The sequence below is a fragment of the Zonotrichia albicollis genome, chromosome 21 (genome assembly GCF_047830755.1).
Source record: "Zonotrichia albicollis isolate bZonAlb1 chromosome 21, bZonAlb1.hap1, whole genome shotgun sequence".
NCBI lineage: Eukaryota > Metazoa > Chordata > Aves > Passeriformes > Passerellidae > Zonotrichia > Zonotrichia albicollis.
In genome coordinates, this window is record NC_133839.1 from 10,738,789 (window position 1) to 10,756,991 (window position 18,203).

Genomic DNA, 18,203 nt, shown 5'->3' on the forward strand with positions numbered 1-18,203 from the left:
TGTGTTGTACCTCCCCTTTCCAAGGACTGCAGTTTTTTTCCTGATTTAGCTGAAATCTGTGTTGCTCTCTCAATAGGTTTGGCAGCAAAGAGGAATACATGTCCTTTATGAATCAGTTCCTGGAACATGAATGGACTAACATGCAGAGATTTCTCCTGGAGATTTCCAATCCTGAAACCATCTCAAACACAGCTGGCTTTGAGGGCTACATTGACCTGGGCCGGGAACTGTCCACATTGCACTCACTACTCTGGGAAGTCATTTCCCAGCTGGAGCAGGTATCCAGGGGATGGCAGGGGCAGCTTTGGGGATGGGAAATGATGGAGAAAATGTTGTTCATGTGATTCTCTGAAGAGACTCTCCAGCAACTGGCAAAGCCCATAGCTCTCTAGCAAAAAGCATAAGATGGTGGTGGTAATTGTTCTCTCTTTCTGCCCAGGGCACTGCCACCAAACTGGGGCCTCTGCCCCGGATCCTGCGGGACGTCAACGCCGCGCTCAGTAACCCGGCCTGCGTGCAGGTGTCGGTCACGGCCGAGCACGCCGCCTCCACACCCAGTGCTGGCAACAGCATCTCTGCAGGGCTGCAGAAAATGGTCATAGAGAATGACTTATCTGGGTAAGAGACCAGCGGGGCCTGGCCACACACAGGGACACGCGGGACAGGCAGGACAGGGTGCAGCTGATCCGCTGACCAGGCTCTCCCATTGCAGAAGCGGTGCTGGATGTAGTTCACTGCTCAGCGGTGATTCACACACACAGTCACCCACATAGTTTCTGGCCTGATTAAGTAAGGAGCTTCATTCATGGGGAGGATGAGGCTTTTGCAAACCTCTAATATTTCTGTTTGTGGAAAATGAAATGGAGCCCACACAAACGGAAAGCCTGTGCTAGTAAAATAGTTTGTAAGTGGAAACTGCATAATATTTAACAGTTTAATTAGGAATGAAAGGCAGCAATGGCACTGGACTTGCTCTAATCAGTGCTTTCATCTTAGTGCCTCCCAGCATGAGGTGCAATTATTTAAATCCAATGCTATGGAGGATCTCTGACAATATGCTTCCCCTCCAATACTTGCTTACAATGCACCATCTTTGATCAGCAGAATATTCACATGAAGCTACTGCAAAGCTCTTTCTTCCTATCCCCAAGAAATCAATATTGCATGAATGTGCATTGCAGCAGGAGTGGAGGGATAACCTTCAGCTGCCAGGCTTTAGCTCTGCTGTGTGAGCACTCACTGACCTGGGAGGCCTGGTGTGGACCTGGCTCCTACAGTGTTCTGTGCTGTCCAAATCCTTGCCAGTGTGCCCGCAGGAGCTTGCTGCCCAGGTACAGAGCAGGCACATGAACTGGCATGGAGACAGCCTCCTTTGGGAGCAGGAAGGGTGCCACACACTGACCCAGAGCAGAGCAGCCCCCAGGAGTGTCCCTGAGCCTCATGACAGTGCAGTGCCCTGCGTGCACACACTGCCCTCACTCACCTGCCCTCACCTGCCCGTTCCCAGGCCAGCCCGGGGCTCCACAGCACCCTCCCCACTCCTCACGCTGTCCCTGGCTGAGCCAGCCCTGTCCCTGCTCCTGCCAGGGCTGGGTCCTGTCTCTGTCCCCATCCCTGTCCCACACAGCTGCGCCACCCTGATTTCTGAGTGATTTCGTTTTCCTGCTCCGGTGCAGCATTCACAACTCTTCTTTTTTGTTTTGTTTTCCTCTCCTCTTCTTACGCACTGACTTCCCCGCAGTCTGATAGATTTCACACGGTTACCATCTCCAACCCCTGAAAACAAGGACTTGTTTTTTGTCACAAGGTCTGCTGGGGCCCAGCCCTCGCCTGCCCGAAGCTCCAGTTACTCAGAGGCCAATGAGCCCGACGTGCAGATGTCTAATGGCAGCAAGAGTTTGTCCATGGTGGACTTGCAGGACAATCGGCTCTTGGACAGCGGGGCCAACGCGCCCGGCACAGCCGACTCGCTCAATGACAGTCAGTCGTCCCTGGGGCAGTTGCAGGGCGTTTGGAGCACACGGACTCAGCAGAACAGCGTGACGGGCATGGCCACCGTGCGCCGCGTGGGCCAGACCCCCACCACGCCGAGCGGCGAGAGCGCGCCCGGCCGGCCGCAGCTGCTGGCGCCGCTGTCCTTCCAGAACCCCGTGTACCAGATGGCCGCCGGGCTGCCGCTGTCCCCCCGCGGCCTGGGCGACTCCGGCTCCGAGTGCCACAGCTCGCTCAGCTCCCACAGCAACAGCGAGGAGCTGACGGCCAACAAGCACGGCTTCGCCGGCCCCGCCGCCAGCGAGGACTTCTCGCGCCGGCCGGGGGAGCTGGCGCGGCGGCAGCTGTCGCTGACCGAGAAGGGCGGCCAGCCCACGATGCCGCGGCAGAACAGCGCGGGGCCGCAGCGCCGCATCGACCAGCCGCCCCCGCCGCCGCCGCCCGTCAGCCGCGGCCGCACGCCGCCCTCCCTGCTGAACACGGTGCAGTACCAGCGACCTTCCAGCGGCAGCATGATGTCCTCATCGCCCGACTGGCCTGGCAGCGGGGCGCGGCTCCGGCAGCAGTCCTCCTCCTCCAAGGGTGACAGCCCCGAGATGAAGCAGCGCACGATGCACAAACAGGTGAGTTCGGGCTGTCCAGGCCCTGGCACTGAAGGGGCCAGGTGGGGTTAGCCCATGGAGATTGTTGCCATGGGAGGGGATGTGGCTCTGAACTGCCACATCAGTGCCAACCCCATAGTGGCATCACATGTGGGGACGTACCTCGGCTCTGGCACCTCTGGCCCGAGACAGAGGCCCTTCAGGGACAGGAACACAGCAGCGTCCACTCCCGGTGTCCCTCTGCCTCGTGGCACACTGGAGCGTGATGGTGGTAGGTGGCAGAGGCTCGAGGGCAATGGCAGCCACGCCGCTGTCCTGCGCTACCATCTTGTCACTGCTTTGCCTGTCCATGCCCAGGCTCTCATCCCATGCCATAGCCAACCCTGTGCCATCCCCCAGGCTTGGAACAGACCCTGATCTCCTGTACCTGAGAGCCTCCCTGCTGCTGCTCCCATCCCAGGGATCCAGGGCACTCCTGCACATTCCTGTTTGCTCTGTGAGACCCTCCCGTAGGAGCAGGGAGGAAGGAGCCCAGAGCGATGTTCCTGCTGGGATCCCAGTCCCAGACCACGTGCTGGGCTGCACAGAATTCCACCCCACTGTCCGTGGAGGTAAAATGGAAGGCAGTAGGTCACAGGCCTAAGGCCCTGTGGATGTCCTGCCATGGACAAATGGTTTTTATAGTGCTCATTTATTCACTCTACATTTCAAAACCAGCCCTACAGAACATAATCACAGTAAGAGCTCTGTGCCTAAAGAAGAGTTTTTAAAGAAAAGCAAACATGGAGACTGGACAAGCAGCAAGAGCCCACTGCACCCAGACCCTGAGTTAGCTCAGACCCTTCTCCAGCCCTCAGTGTTGCTGTGTGTGCCTCTCTCACACAGCAGCTGTGGAGCCTGGTCAGTGCTGCCCATGGAAGGTTGTTCATGCTCCCATCTGGGGCCGCTCCGTGATTCCGGTATCGATCCGTAAGCGCCGGCATTAGCAGCAGCAGCCTCTGTGTGACACAATCAATGCTCATTAGGGACAGAGGGCACAGAGCTGTGCAAGGAACAGAGGCCTGGATGTAGCAGGGTTTCTCCCAGAAAAACAAGGATTCTCCAGGTGGCCATCAGAAGGCTCTGGCCACGTTCTCTTCACAGAAGATTCCTCCACCCACACCTGTGGTCTTCACAAAGTTTTTCTTCAGACTTGAAAGTCTCAGAATGCCTCTCCCACCCTCACTCTGCACGTTTTATTTGCATATTGGCAGCATGAAGATGTAGCCACCAATGCTCATGAGCCAAGTCTGATGCTTCTCAGTCATAATTCTGGAGGTAGAAGACCAGACTGGAAGATGGCATGGGAAAGCCCCTGACCCCAATGAGGAAATGAAACCATTCCCCACTCCTTCTGACACAGAACCTCCTGTTCTGCTGCCCTACAGTGACTGGGTTTCTAGATCCAGAGGCTGGAACGATGGAGAAGGTTTCTGACATTTCTGATTTGTTAACTTGAATTCTCAAGTCATTAATTTGAATGACCAAGGCATGCAGATCCCATGTGTTCATCTCACTGTTTACTGCAGCTTATAACAAGGCAGGATGGAAGGAAAATAGCTGAAGAGTGACTTCCTTGTGTTGTGGTTGGAAAATATTTAGGCAGTGGCACTGGCAGTCCCTGCCCAGGCCAGGACTGAAAGCAGCAGACGTGGCTGTAGCTCACTGACCATGGAACATCACAAGTAAGTGATACTGAGCATTCAGACCTCTTCAGCATCCTCAGTGCAGCCTTGGCTGAAAAGAAACTTTTCTTCTCCAAGAAGGCACCTGCACAGTCATAAGGAGAGTTTCAGTTTTCAGATCTTGTTTTATGAAATCCATGGAAGCAAAGATGGCTCATAACAAGATGAAGATTTGACAGAACTTTGCTCATGGAGTGAAAATACCACATCTAGCCACTCTGCTCACCTGCAGGATCTGCTCAGACACCGGGGCCATGACTTGGAGCGGGTTCCACTGCTTGACCCAAAATAATGTCCATCTGCAGAACAGGAGTTGTTCCTGCTCCAGCCCCAGCTGCTCTGGTAGCTCAGCCTGGCTCGTTGCTGTCTGAGCAGCATGGGAGAGGGTCTGCTTGGAAGGAAACTCTCTCTCTCCAGCTTCATGACCATTTGTGTTACAGGTTTTTCTTTTGTCATGGTTGTATCATTGTTTCATTGTAGGCCCCTTCTCCTGTGAACCCCAATGCCCTGGACCGCACTGCTGCTTGGCTTTTGAATATGAACATGCAGTTTTTAGAAGATGAAAGCATTGACCCAGATTCCAAGCACAGGGATAAGCTCAGGAATAAGGACGAGCTCAGCCAAGCAGAAAAGGTAAAACCTGATTGGATTGAAACAAGTTTCTGAATAGAGAGAGGATTTCCTTGAATGTTATCCCCTGAGCACCCTGGGGAGAAGGTGGGCTGTGTGCAGGTCCCTGTGCAGCAGAGGGGCCAGGTTGCTCCCTGTCCTACTTGGCCTCCCAGGGAACTTGTGGGGAACGTTTGGGAGGCTTTCACACCCTCAGTGACTGGAGTCACCTTCTGATGAAAGCAAGTAAGAAATACAGGAGCCAGGAATCGAGTGCTGATGCTGCCCTAAAACAAATTCTGCAGCCAGCCAGTGCCTCTCACTCTCCCCATTCCAAGTCACCCAGCTGCTGGGAAGAAAGATTAAAAAAGGGATTTAGCACACCTGTAACAAACATGGAGTAAGGCACAGGCAGCCTCCTGCCTCACAGCAGGAACATGGAGCAGGAAGCAGCTTCCATGTCAAAAAGCTGTTCACAGACCTAAAATTAAGTCCAAATTTTGGTCTCAGAGACAGCACTGGTGCCTGGGGTGACTTTGTGGCACTTCCACAAGGTTATGGCAGTGTCACACACATCAGGACCTGGCCAGTCCAGGGGTCTGCCAGGAAGCCACGTGCAGAGTATTCAGTCTTGGCCCCTGGGCACACAGAGGCTCTGTGCCTCTGAAGCAGAGGGGTGCTGCTCCCTTCCCCTCCTTCCTGGGCAAGTCTGGGGTGGGAAAAGCTGGGAAGTGACAAAGTAGGCCTGGCAAGGATGAAAAAGAGGGATAAAAATGAGGATCCAACAGTCAGAATCTGGGAAAATCCCATCTTTGCTAATTGCTGCTTCTGCAGGGTTCTTTCTCAGCAGCCTGGCTCTGCCAGGATTGTGGCAGTTGAGCATCAAGAGCATTTGGGATGTTTCCTCAATGTGCTTCTCTTCTATCACACCAGCACTGCAGACATCATCCCTCCCTCAGCCCTTACTCTGTTTCCCAGCACAGACGTGTCTCTGGCTTCGTTCCAGTAACCTTCCTGTGCTCATTCTGCTGTGCTGTGTCATTTGGGGGCTGTCACCTCTTAAACCCCAGGAAAATGCTGAGGGCAGGTGGTGTAGGAGCCAGGAGGTCCAAGGCAGCAGCTCCCAGCTGCCCCAGGAAGATCAGGGCAGTTTTGTGGGTTCCGCCCATGCTGCCTGGGCACAGTGGTGGCGTTACAAACTCTGATGGCACTGCAGCATCCCCAGTGCCTGCCCCAAGCCCAGCAGGAGCCCCCCCAGGCTGTCTCATTGCCATGCAGCATCTTCCCTTACTCTGCTGTCCCATCAGTCACTGACATTCAAGATCACCATTAGCATAACCTCTCTCCCCATCACTGTAAGACCCGAATGGTAACTGAGAATGAGACAAGTGTTCTAGAGACAGGAGCGACTCCTTCGGGCTCTGAGGCCTCTCCTGCTCTCCTCTGAGCTCACTTACGCTGCTCCTATTTTAAGGCTAGGGTAGGTATTTAATCTTTCCTGTTCAAGCAACTCCCTGCTGTCTGACTTTAGTGCTACTGTGCAGCTTTGTTCCCTCATTGCTTCAGGTTCCATGTGCAAGCCCTGCCGTTGCTGTGCTGCAGTGAGAGCTTTGCTAAAGGAAAACCGCCTCGCTCCAGTACTTTTGCAGTTCAGGAAACCATCAGCTTGCTGAGTTTTCAATCCTCTGGAGCTGCAGTTATTTTTGCAGTGCAGTGCTGTAAAAGTATTTGCAGTTATTTTTGAGTGGGGTGCTGGTCACTCCCCAGCAGCAGCCTGGCTGCCCTCCCCTCTCCCTAGGGCTGCTCTGGAGTCCCACAGTCCAGGAGGACTCTCAGAGTTGGGACATGACCCAGCCCATCATTGCAGGGCCTACCCAGCTATGATGGCCAAAGGGGAAAGGCCAAGTCAAGACACAACAGAGTGCACTTCTCTCAGTTCATTAATTGTAGCTTTAACAGCCTTCATGACTCAGATTGAAGCCTTTTTTCTCTATCTGATTTAAAAGCAACGTGCTACATTATCAGCTGCATGTTAATTATTCTAAAGTTATTGCAGTTGAGATGCTTTTTTAAAAGACTATGTCCAAATATAATTTTTTGAAATTAAAGCAGTTTTCTTGTGCACACACTGACTGGATTTTCCTTTAGCAAAGCAAGTTTACTGAATGCTGTGCTGCCGCAATAGCTGAACCCAGTTTTACCGAGTTCAAAAGCTCTTAATATTTTTAATTGCTTTATGTAATTCTGCTGCTGATTTATAGCTTCACCCAAATGAACAGTACAACTGTGGGGTCTTGGCTTCATGCAGCAGCTCTTCTTGGATTGAACCCTGGTGTGATGTCTGAGTTAAATGCTGGGCCCCAGAAGGGAGCAGTGCTCTGTGCCCTGCTCAGCCAGCACGGTGCCCTCGGCTCGATGAAGGGTGCTGAGACCGCAGTGTCCTGCATTTGTCACTGCCCCTCGTGCCTGGCACCCAGCCCAAAGCCCCCCCGTTTATTGCTGCAGACTGAAGAGCTCCTGCATGAACCCCAAACCCCGCGCTGCAGCCTCCCTGCCTGTGCGAGCCCCGCGCTGGCAGTGTGAGAAGCTGCCGCCGCCTTTGCCAGGCCCGCTCTAACCTGCATTTCCCCTGTGAAATGCCAGACTCTGCTAACTGCCCACTCTGTGCACCTGCCAGCGAGCTGCCCGCCCCGCGGACCCGGCATCGCCCCCGGCGCCGCGGACGAGACGGAAGAGGAGGTGTCGGCGAGCGGGGTGTCTGATACGGGTTTGCAGCTCTAGTCTGATACACAGACAGGGGCTGAGCGGGCTTGGGGGAAAGCCTGGCCAGGGCAGACCCTACGAGGTAACGTGCCACGTGTGTTCTCTCCTCCTGTGTCTGTCCCTGCGCCCTCAGTACCAGCAGGACCTGGTGGTGCTGCAGGACAAGCTCCGCATCTCCAACAAGAAGCTGGAGGAATATGAGACTCGCTTCAAATGCCAGGAGGAGACCACGCAGAAGCTGGTGCTGGAGTACCAGGCCAGGCTGGAGGAGAGCGAGGAGCGGCTCCGGAGGCAGCAGGAGGATAAGGAGATCCAGATGAAGGGCATCATCAGCAGGTACAGGGAGATGGAGTGCTGGGGATGGCAGTAGGGCAGGGCAGCCTGGCTGGCATTAGAGCTCACCCCTTCTCAGGAGAGTCAGGATTCTTTGGAGGTGCAGGCAGGTTTCACATATGGGTTTTCCCCTCAGTGTTACCTGGGACAAGGAGAACCCCGATGTTTTCCTGATGCACAAAGGCAGAACTTCAGGAGGGGAGAGTTTGGAGGCTCTGGCAGGCTTGTTCTGTTCATATAGCTATGGCTCTCATCACCATCTCTTACCTGTAACTCTAAATCCCTTTCTCCCACCCAGTGGGAAGTGGTTTACTCTGGTCCAGTGCTGTTTCAGTGCAGCAGGTTTCACCTTTACCTGAGCCAAGCCCACTTAGTCCTTTCAGTCAGCCCTCACCACTGGGTCAGCCTTTGCTGTGCTGTCACTTCAGCTTTGGGGCTCCCTGCTAGAAGGAGCTCCTGGGAAGAATGAGAGTCAAGAAAAAAAGCTTGGTTTGTGGATAAGAGAAGGCAGAGTGTGAGTGTAATACCTGGGTTTAGCAGAGCCCAGCCAATGTAATTTTTCCTTGTGTGCTCGGCTCCCAGACTGATGTCGGTTGAGGAGGAGTTAAAGAAGGACCACGCTGAAATGCAGGCTGCTGTGGATTCCAAGCAGAAGATCATTGATGCACAGGTGAGTGCCCTGTGCCAAAGGCTGCTGAGGACACGGTGGCTGTCACAGCTGTGTGCAGCCGTGGAGCGTGGCACAGAGGGCGTGGGGTGGCAGTCCGGGGAGGGACCGTGCCCACAACTTAGTGAAAGGATCCCATCCCCTGGAGCATTGCTTGGTGCTTCATGTCCCAGTAATGCCTGGGTCATCAGAACCTGGACACAAGGAACACACAGCCTGCCCACAGCCAAGCCTTTGGATTGTGATTTGCAGGATTGGGAAGCTCAGGTACTGCAATCAGTAACAGTGGAAGAGGAGCATCACATGATGGATGCAAAACACTGTGCTTGGAAAAGAGAATATAAAAATACAGCCCATAATCTTTTAGGTTGTCTAACAGAGACACCATGTCCTCACCAACCAGGCCTCCCTACAGCTTGTGGCTTGGAAGTGATAGTATATTCTGGCCTTACACTTAACAACCCTATTGATGACTGCTTGGGACTAATTCATTGTAGAGCTAATTAAAAAGAAGACAGTAGTAATTTTGTAAAAAAAACCCAGCTTTTCTGGGGAGGAATTTGTTCAAAGCTGCTAAATCATCCATCCTGTTCTGTTCCACACTCCAGCAGAACCGAGCAGAACCTGGGTGTCCCTAAGGTGCCAGTGGTGGTACCTGCAGCCTCCCAGCAGCTCTGGGACCTCCCCCTGTCCCCTGCACCTCGTGGGGTACATGTGAGGTTCTGCCCCTGCACGCTCTCTGCTCTTCTCTTTCGGTCACCTCAGGCTGTACATGTGTTGGACGTGTTCATTGCTGCACTCAGAGTTACACACAAGCACCTGCTGTGTCCCTGAGCTGGTTCTGTTCTTCTGCTCGTGGCAGTCATAGGAAGATGACATTTGTTCAGTGTCACAAAGAACAGGAGGGGTAGAATCAGGCTGCAACTTGGAAGCTCTTGCTCTCATCCTTACAATGCTGTAATCAGTGAGAGCTGCCATCAAAGACAGCCTGGGAGGCTACAAGTCATTTAAACTATTAATTTATACTAATTAAATACTGACAGGAATACTATCTTGGGAGAGTTTGGGTTTAGAAATGGAATCCTACCATATTTTGTAACAGCTGAGTTAGAGCAAACAGTACAGTGTATAACTGAATAATTAGAGCAACTGCGTTACCTCCATTTTCATCAAGATGCTGAAATAAATGTAGCTCACATTGCACAGGCAGGGGTTATTTGTAGCCCTGCAGATTTCAAAAAGTGCTGTGTAGCACTTAAACCTCCCCTCCGCCCCCAGGAATGCCAAAGAGAAAGGTCCTGGTCCAAAAGGCCTCGGGGTCACTGTCCTGGGCCGACATCCCAGAGGGACAGGGCTCGTTCCTTCCCACTGACCGTGCCCTCTGCCGTTTGCTTGCAGGAGAAACGCATTGCTTCCCTGGATGCTGCCAACGCACGGCTAATGAGTGCCCTCACTCAGCTGAAAGAGAGGTACAGCATGCAGACACGTAATGGGATCTCCCCCACAAACCCAACTAAATTGCAGATTACAGAGAATGGAGAATTCAGAAACAGCAGTAATTGTTAACGCGCGGAGGGCGCTGCCGCAGGAGAGGCCTGGCCGGAGGGACCGTGCGCAGCAGGCGTGAGCCGCGGCTTCAGAGAACGGCTGCTCCCCGAGCACCAGCTCCTTACTGCGGACGGCGCCGACTGACCCTGCTGGGAGATGTCCTGCCAGCACTTTGAGGGACGGGAATGTCGAGTGTGAGATGAGTGGCATAAGGAAATAACATATATCTGAGAATCGCTGTCACTGGTGGATTTGAGTCAGTGTTTAATGTTCAAACAAAAGTAACCTTTTCCTTCTAAACTGCCCAAAGGATATGCCTCACCCCTCCCAGCAAGGAGTAACGTCCTTGTCATGCAGTAAGCGAAGTAAAGGGAGCTGGGCAGAGCCTGCAGCAGGCAGGGGCCCAGTAGGTCCAGTTCCAGTGTGCTGCTGGATGTAGCGTCCGAGGGGCGGCAGCAAGGCCTGGCCCGCTCCTCCTGTGACTCCCCCCGAGCACAGCCCTCCCAAAGTGAACCCCAGCCGAGCCCAGCATCCTTCCTGGGGGCTCTAGTGAGGCTGCTGACTTTCACAGCATCCACAGGGCATTTATGCAGCTAATTAGTGTTTGATTAACTCCGCCCATCCAGGGAGCACAGTGCAGATGGAAGGTCAGGCGGTGTGGTGGCCAAAGGGGGGCTGTGTGGGGAGCCCCCGTGGCAGGGGGGCAGGACTGGTGCTGCTGGGGGTCCCTGGGCAGCCCAGGGGCACAGAGCAAGGCCAAGGATGTGGCACAGGAGTGGAGGGAGGAGCTGGCACCTGGTGAATGGCAACTCGATTCCTTTGGACAGCTTCTGCTCTCTCACAAATAAAGGGGAAGAGTTTTGTAAGCAATAGCCCCAGGCATTGTCCCACGCACACTTCCTGCCACAGAATAAAGTGAATGTTGCCTGAGCTTGGTCCCTGAGCTGTGATTGAGGGACAGGGGCTGGATTTGCTGGTGCCTGTTGCGGTAGAGGGGGAGCGAGGGGGCTACGTGGAGTGGCAGCTTCCTGCTTGATCAAGGGTTCATTGTGGGGATGGAATGCTCTGTGCTGAGAGTTTTACTGTTTCTGGGGAGAAAAACAGACAAAGAAACAAGAAAAAGCCCTGAAGAACCATGAAGATCGGTAATTGTATTTCTTTTCTTTCACAGTATGCATTAGAAAAAAAAAGATCCCATTTTCTGGAATACTGTCCTCTTTAAATTGGGAATGAGCACTGCATGGAAATTAACCGGCTTGAAGAATGTAAAACATGGTCATAAGGGAGTAACCACCAAGAACAGCAGCCACCACCGAAAGGCCCCTTGTCAGGAGCACTGTGCAGGCATAAGCCAGGATTAGACTTTCCCAGCTCCGGCACAGACACGCTGAGCTCAGCTGGGCGCCCCTTCAGGGGGGCTGTGCCGCTGACCTGCCGCCACGGGGTGCTCGTGGGTTTGTGCTTCTTGCAGTTAGCCCTTCACAAGTCCCACTCTCAGAGCAGGTCCCTCGTACCGAGAGCCGCAGGTTTCTCTGAGACACGGACAGTGTACAGTGTACAGGACATCTGCCTATGCTCCCTCTAAAGGTTAACACACTGCTCAACGCCTGTCCTAGCTCCTCCTGCCATGTGTAAATGTACAGCCCAAGGGACTAGGACGTTCCCTGAGCTCTGCTCTGCTTAGGTACCGTCTCCAGCCTCACACTTCCCAGGCTGCCTGAGCAGGACACTTTGCCAGTAAGCTCTGCATTGCCGTGCTGCCCCGCAGCCGTAAGGCTCCTTAACAGCATTCTTCCTCATGCAATCGTTTGCAAAATTTAAGATGCTCTTTTTCCTACACGTTTTTCTGGCCCCTGGAAGCCCTGGGCCAAGCCCAGGAGGAGCGAACGTGTTGCACTGAGGTCTCCACACCCCGCCAGCACCTGCCGAGGGGTGCAGCACACAGCAGACCCCAAACGGAGCTCCTCAGAGCAATGTCATAACTCAGTACTTATGGCAAGTACAGTCACCTTTGAATTTTGGAGACTAGCACAGATGGCTTTGAAGAACCTCACAAATCCGACAAGGTTACAACTGGAGAAAGACCCAGACAGGTTAGGAATATACAGGGTACTGTGAACCGTTTGGTACATAGATTCACACCTGCCACTGTCTCAGAGTCAAATACATAAGAACCCTGCAAAAAAGACTATTTTAAATGCTTTTGCCCTAAGATGCCTGTTTAGAGCTGATTGTTTTGAATTCTAAGTATTTGTGTTGCGAGAGACTGGAGTTTTTCAAGACAGAAGTGACATAGAGGAATGGAAACGCTAACAGGGCATGGGGCGGGCGCCCCACCAGCGACGTTTCCATTCATACTTGGAAGTAATTTTGGGATGCAGTCAGTGCTCTCCGTAAGAGCTGGAAAAAGAAACACCCACAAGCCAATTGTTTAGTGCTGAAGCTAAGCACAGTACATCTTAATCTTCTCCTCAACCACAAGCCAAGGCACTGCTCCCTCCCCACCCTGATCTGTCACAAACTCCTGGTTGCCCTCAAACTTGCAAATTACTGAACACATTGCTCTGCTGAAATAGCAGGAATGCTTAAATCCTTCCACAGCCAGTTATTAAAATCTTAAAAGTTCCAGTGCCAACACCTTCTGGAGTTGATGCTTAGTTTCCAGAGCCAGTACAAAAAGAAATTTAAATCAGGATGAAGTCTCGTTACAGTAGAGATTCCCCCCTGTTTTTCCCTATTTCGTTTTTCTGCAACTGTCAACAACTGGACCTAACCATGACTCTCCCCTAAAAAGGTCTGGGGGCAGGTGTTCAGGCCCAGGCTCAGTTCTGTCCTTCAGTTTGTGTTTCTGTTATTTATAAGCTGTACATTTCTCTGTGTGTGTGCGTGTGTGAGTGCAGGAGCCCCGCGTGTTCCCTGCCATGGCCTCGGAGCTGGTACCTGGCATAGCAATACCTGGATCCCGAGAGGTGCTGCAGCACCAGAGCAAACCACACTGTCCCCAAGGTTTCGTGAGCGGCTCCATTTCCTTCCTGGTTCTTGCGCTTTCTACAGTGAGAGGCTGTTCTAGTGCAAACTCGTCAAAGTGTAAACAAAGCAAAAACACTCCAATTTTTATCTTAATACAAGTCTTAATATTTTTTTTGTAAATGTTCTCAGTGTTTACTGTACCGTATCTATCTCACTAACAGTTGTATATAGTAACTTACTCCTGGTGCTGCTTATTCGGTCGGGATTTGGCTGTATCTCACTGCTGTGTTGGAGAGGTGGGCTCGGGCTGCCAAATCCGGATCCAGACCCATGTTCTGATTCCAGCCTCCACCCTCGGGGATCTGAGGGAAGGGAGCAAAGCCATGGATCCAGATTTGTGGTGGGCCCACCTCAAAGATTCTGTTTTTAGAGTTTTGATTTGGGGTTTTGTTAAACTGTAGCGAACGCTCCTGAACAAATGAGCGGGTTTGTGTGACGGGGGATGAAGGAGACTGAGCGGTATCCCAAGGTCTCTGTGGACTGTAAGTATCATCATCTGGAACAGGGATTGTGGCTTCAGTGCCAAAAGATGGGAGGGACCCCAGTCCTTCCCCATGCCAACTAATAATGCTACAGTGTAGTCACCAGCCCCTTCTGCACCAGTTTAAGCAAATCCTGCCGCCATCCAAAGAGTCCGGTGTCACTTTGCATTGTCATTTGAGTCTGGTTGGTTTTGTTTTCCGCTTTCGCAGCTGTAAAGCACTGATTGCACTGTGAGAACACGTGGAACCCTCTGGTCTGGGAGCCAGTCCCAGAGGTTGCTGCAAGGTTGCAGGACACAGGTTCTGCTACTATGAATACTCCTAAAGGGCAAAGGGACTTGCTGGACCTCAGTGAGGTGTCACAGGCTCTCCTAGGAAAGCAATCAGCAAGGAATCAATCATTCCCAAAGTTTAGATAGCTCATAAGCTTTTTCCTGTTCCTAATGTCCACACCCAGAGGTAACAGAAAATGTGCTGAGGTCTGTTCTGTGATGGACAAGGAGAGGATTTCCAGTCACAGATGGCAGATGCATTGATGTGTTCAGCCAGGACAGCCACAGGCTGCAGCCCAGGGGTCTGATCTGAAAGGGGCTCATTTACCCAGCACTCCCAGGGCAGGGGGAGCAGCCCTGGGCCGAGGCCTTTCTGGCAGCAGCCTGTGACCAGTGGGTCCAGCAGCTCCCCCACAGTCCCTGCCCTGTCCCCCACACAGCTCTGCCTGGACAGTACAAAACAAAATCCAAAGGGAACACGTTCTGTGCCACTGTTCCTAGGTGGACACTCCGTCCTTCCCACCTGCAGTGGCTGCTGGGGTCACTTCCTCCCAAAGGTTTGTGTTCAAAGCAGTCCAGGCTGGCCAGGACTGGGAGCTGGTGTGGGGCAGAGCCACGGCCTCAGGGCCACCAGGAGCTCCCTTCAGTGGCCACAGGAAGGGACAGTCCCTGCCATCCCCAGCCTCTCCCTGAGCCTCAGGGCTGTTTCAGGGGAGACTGCTCAGCCAGTGCCACCTGCCCTGCTCTGACCCCACACAGACAAACTGCTGCCTTCTCCTTCTCCCTTGGGGAAAATCACCCATGGAGGAGCAGGAGGACAAGAGCAGCATGACAACATGCAGCTCACGGGCTGTCCAAACCAAATCCAATCCTGAGGGCATTGCACAACATGCAGAAACAACCATGCTTCTGAAAAGGGTGTCACATTCAAGCATTGACTTTCACAGATCACCTGAGCTGTGACATTGCTGTAAATGCCATGTGGCTCTGCATCAGCTTCCAGTACCCCAGAGTGCAGCCTCCATGTTCACATATTCCTTTATCATACATCACTGTGTCTTAAGATATACCTCTCTCTGTATATCTGCTTAGGCTGATACTTGTTCCTGATAAGCAGTCGCTATGTTTTATATCCTCTTATAAAGAAAAACAAATCTTTTTTTGTAAGTATGTTTAAAAAACAAAAATGCAAAGTGCAAGTGTTTGCTGAATCTCCTTCAGCTCCTTTTAAACTATGTAATAATGTACAGAGAAAGTTGTTGGTGTTCAAAGAAATGATGTGGCTGTGCAATTTATGTACATTTGCAATTAGAAATATTAAAGATTTATTTAGATATTTTACATAAGTGCTCCAGCACCTCTACTCAGTCATTTCCAGCTTTTAGAGCATCCTGGCACATGCCACATGCACACACAAACCTGTCTTACCTGCCTCCCCAGAGAGATCACTGAAATTTGCTCCCAGTAGAATTTTAGCCCTGACTCCACCACTTTCCCTTCACTTGCTTGGGGGGTGTGACAGCCAGGCCTGCTCCTGTCCCCACCAGTCCTTACAAACCACCCTTCTGCCTCCAGTAAAAGAAAACTTGGAGGAAAGTCATTAAAACCCTGGGCAGCATCAGCACCTCTGTCTCATTAACATAATCCTAATTAGCTCCTCCGGGAGAGGTGGAAGTCAGGCTGGCTGCATCGAAATGAGTGGGGATGTGGAGAGCACCTGTGGCTGTTCCTGTGCTCACAGGGCTGGAGCCGGGCTGGGCGCTGGGCTCCTCCTGTTCCTGTCAGGAACCGGCCCCTGCCCAGGGAGGGAAGCCAAAATCCTCTCCCAGGGCTCTGCCATCCCCCTCAACACTGTTGGTTTTGAAGGCTGAGAGAAAGAAAAATGCAGCCCTGGAAACACACAGAACCTCCGAGAACGCTGCAAGGAGGGATTAGTCAAAACCACCTTGACTTGAATAAAACCTCCTTAGCGGCTGTTGGGCTTCATTAGAGCAGAGCTGAATTCTCAGCCAAAACCACCCAGAACGTCTCTGTGCTCCTGACAGCTCTCAGCATCTGCGGCTCCGCAGCCCGGCTGCAGCCGCTCCCGTGGGCCCCGGCAGACGGGCAGGGCTGGGAGAGGGAGACTGGAACTGCACATCAGCAGCCAGAGCAGCCGCGGGAGCACGGGGCTGGGAGGCCGAGGAGTGCAGATGTGTTTGCTTGAGGTTTTTAATCTGGAGAGTCATTTTAGCACAAGACTCATCAGCAATAATGATGTTCCAGTAATTGCACCCTTAAAGTACAGGGTTTGTTCTGAGTCCAGTGAGAGTCACCGGCCCATGAGCTGCTCCCGGTGCCAGGCAGCACCCCAGGCAAGGCTGAGGTGCTCCCACCCCATTGTCCCAGCTAAATCCAGCAGCAACTGGCAGCAGGGAGATGTCAGAACTGGGCATCTTCAAAACACAGGAATCCTGCCCACCACAACTGAGGACAGTGACAGCCAGAGCAGTGGCCACTGACAGCTGAGGAAGGGCCAGCATTAAGCCAATACTTGCCAAGCTGGGGCTGCAGGAGCACAGAAGAGCCCGTTTGCTTTGTCAGTGGGAGGAAGGCAGGGAGGTGCAGAGATGAGGCTCGTACCTAGTGAGGGAAGGACAGGAACAGCTTGTGTTGGCTCCTCCAGTAACAGTCTCTGCTCTGCTCCTGACAAGCATCTTTCCCTCACAGCTTCCCAAGCCCTTCACAAGCAGTCAGCTCCCACTCCACTGCAGTGGGTGAACGTCAGCATCCTTATTTTCACAACAGGGACGTGCAGTAGGAGCACAACTTTCCCAAGGCCTCCCAAAAGCTACCAAAGCCAAACAGCTGATTTTCCTTCCGCCCCCACCACCTTCTGCGTGCAGCCATCCCACATACAGCAGCCCAGGCTCCTGAGCAAACATCCTCTGGAGAAGTAATTCAAAGCCAAGCAGTAAACAAACCTCCAAAGCCTTGGCCCCAGAGACGGGAGCGCAGCCGCTCCCTGCCGGAGAGTCAATAACGACAGGAGAGCAGAAAGGAAGGAGCTGGAAGAACAAGAGTCATTAGTGGAAACTTGTTGTTTGTGCTAATTAGATCATTATCTGGAAACTGCTATTGATGTTGCTATTTTAGCTCCTGCTGCTGTTCACAACTTTATTTTATCCATGTCTATTGACTGCCCACGCTCATCCACATCCTGCAGAAAGGGCCGGCAGTGCCGCCCACAGCCAGCCAGGATGGAGATGGTTTGTGTCCCGTGCCAGGCAGCACCTCCTTCCCCACCCTCACCGCAGCACCTGCAGGGTCCTGAGACACTCAGGAAAAATGTTTCCCAGCTTGTCACAATGTGCCCTGTGCTATTATTGATCTTAGTCAGACAGTGGATCGTGTTACCTGGTTATTAAGTGAGAGGAAGAGAGAGGAGGATTTGGACACCTGTAGGATTTCTGCCATTTCCAACCTGACAGCCAGCACAGCCCCTCAGCACATAAATGACATTGATGCAGGCCCCATACATGATCAGCTTTCCCCATTGGTGGCATGAGCCATAATTGAATAACCTCAACCATTTGATTTTTGTGCTACATCATCAAGGAGTGAAGCCTGAATAACAGAGCTCCCAAGTTGACTGACTTTGATTTATTACAGTCACTAACTGTTCTTCCTCCTGAAAGCCACAGCCCATCCTCACCCCCTGAGTGAGAAGAGCTGTGTGCTGGGGGACCTGGGCTGATGGGAGGACAAACATGAGGCTCAGCAAACCACACACCAGGGAGCTAGTTTGCCCCCAAAACTCTCATTCTCCCTTTTTCCTCTTTGTTCACCAATGGATCTGAACCTGACCTGCAGAAGGGCTTTTGTATTTCCACTGATGAGGCAAAGGAAGAGGGAAAATTGCATCACATCACCACAACAGGCTTTCAATTTTGTCTTTTACTGCAATTTCATACCACTTTCACACTACACCTGCAGTAAACTCAGCAATGACACAAGTGAACCTAATTCTGCTATCAGAACTCCAAAAAAACATCATCTCCCACAGAGGCAGTTGAGGCAGAGGGCAGGGGACATGGTGTGGGGGCCGTTCCTGAGCACACCGATGTGCCGCATGCCCCCTGGCACTCAGGCTGGTGCCGACAGGCAGGCAGAGCACCGTGCCATCCCGCATCCCTTGCTGC

At 52.6% G+C, this 18,203-nt stretch overlaps 1 protein-coding gene across 14 annotated transcripts in view; it reads left to right on the forward strand.

Moving 5' to 3' along the window:
• DAB2IP (DAB2 interacting protein) overlaps nucleotides 1-15,368 on the forward strand; it is a 157,523-nt gene extending 142,155 nt beyond the window's left edge. For 11 of the 14 annotated variants that reach the window (XM_074556450.1, XM_074556444.1, XM_074556447.1 and 8 more), the window contains 7 exons: nucleotides 77-278; nucleotides 440-618; nucleotides 1,742-2,615; nucleotides 4,799-4,951; nucleotides 7,824-8,026; nucleotides 8,606-8,693; nucleotides 10,089-15,368. In XM_074556450.1, the coding sequence (XP_074412551.1) occupies nucleotides 77-278; nucleotides 440-618; nucleotides 1,742-2,615; nucleotides 4,799-4,951; nucleotides 7,824-8,026; nucleotides 8,606-8,693; nucleotides 10,089-10,256 (1,867 nt within the window). In that variant the 3' untranslated portion in view covers nucleotides 10,257-15,368. The remainder of the gene's footprint in view (nucleotides 1-76; nucleotides 279-439; nucleotides 619-1,741; nucleotides 2,616-4,798; nucleotides 4,952-7,823; nucleotides 8,027-8,605; nucleotides 8,694-10,088) is intronic. The other 3 variants (XM_074556446.1, XM_074556445.1, XM_074556448.1) reach the window with 3 other exon arrangements.
• Nucleotides 15,369-18,203: the final 2,835 nt, after the last annotated feature.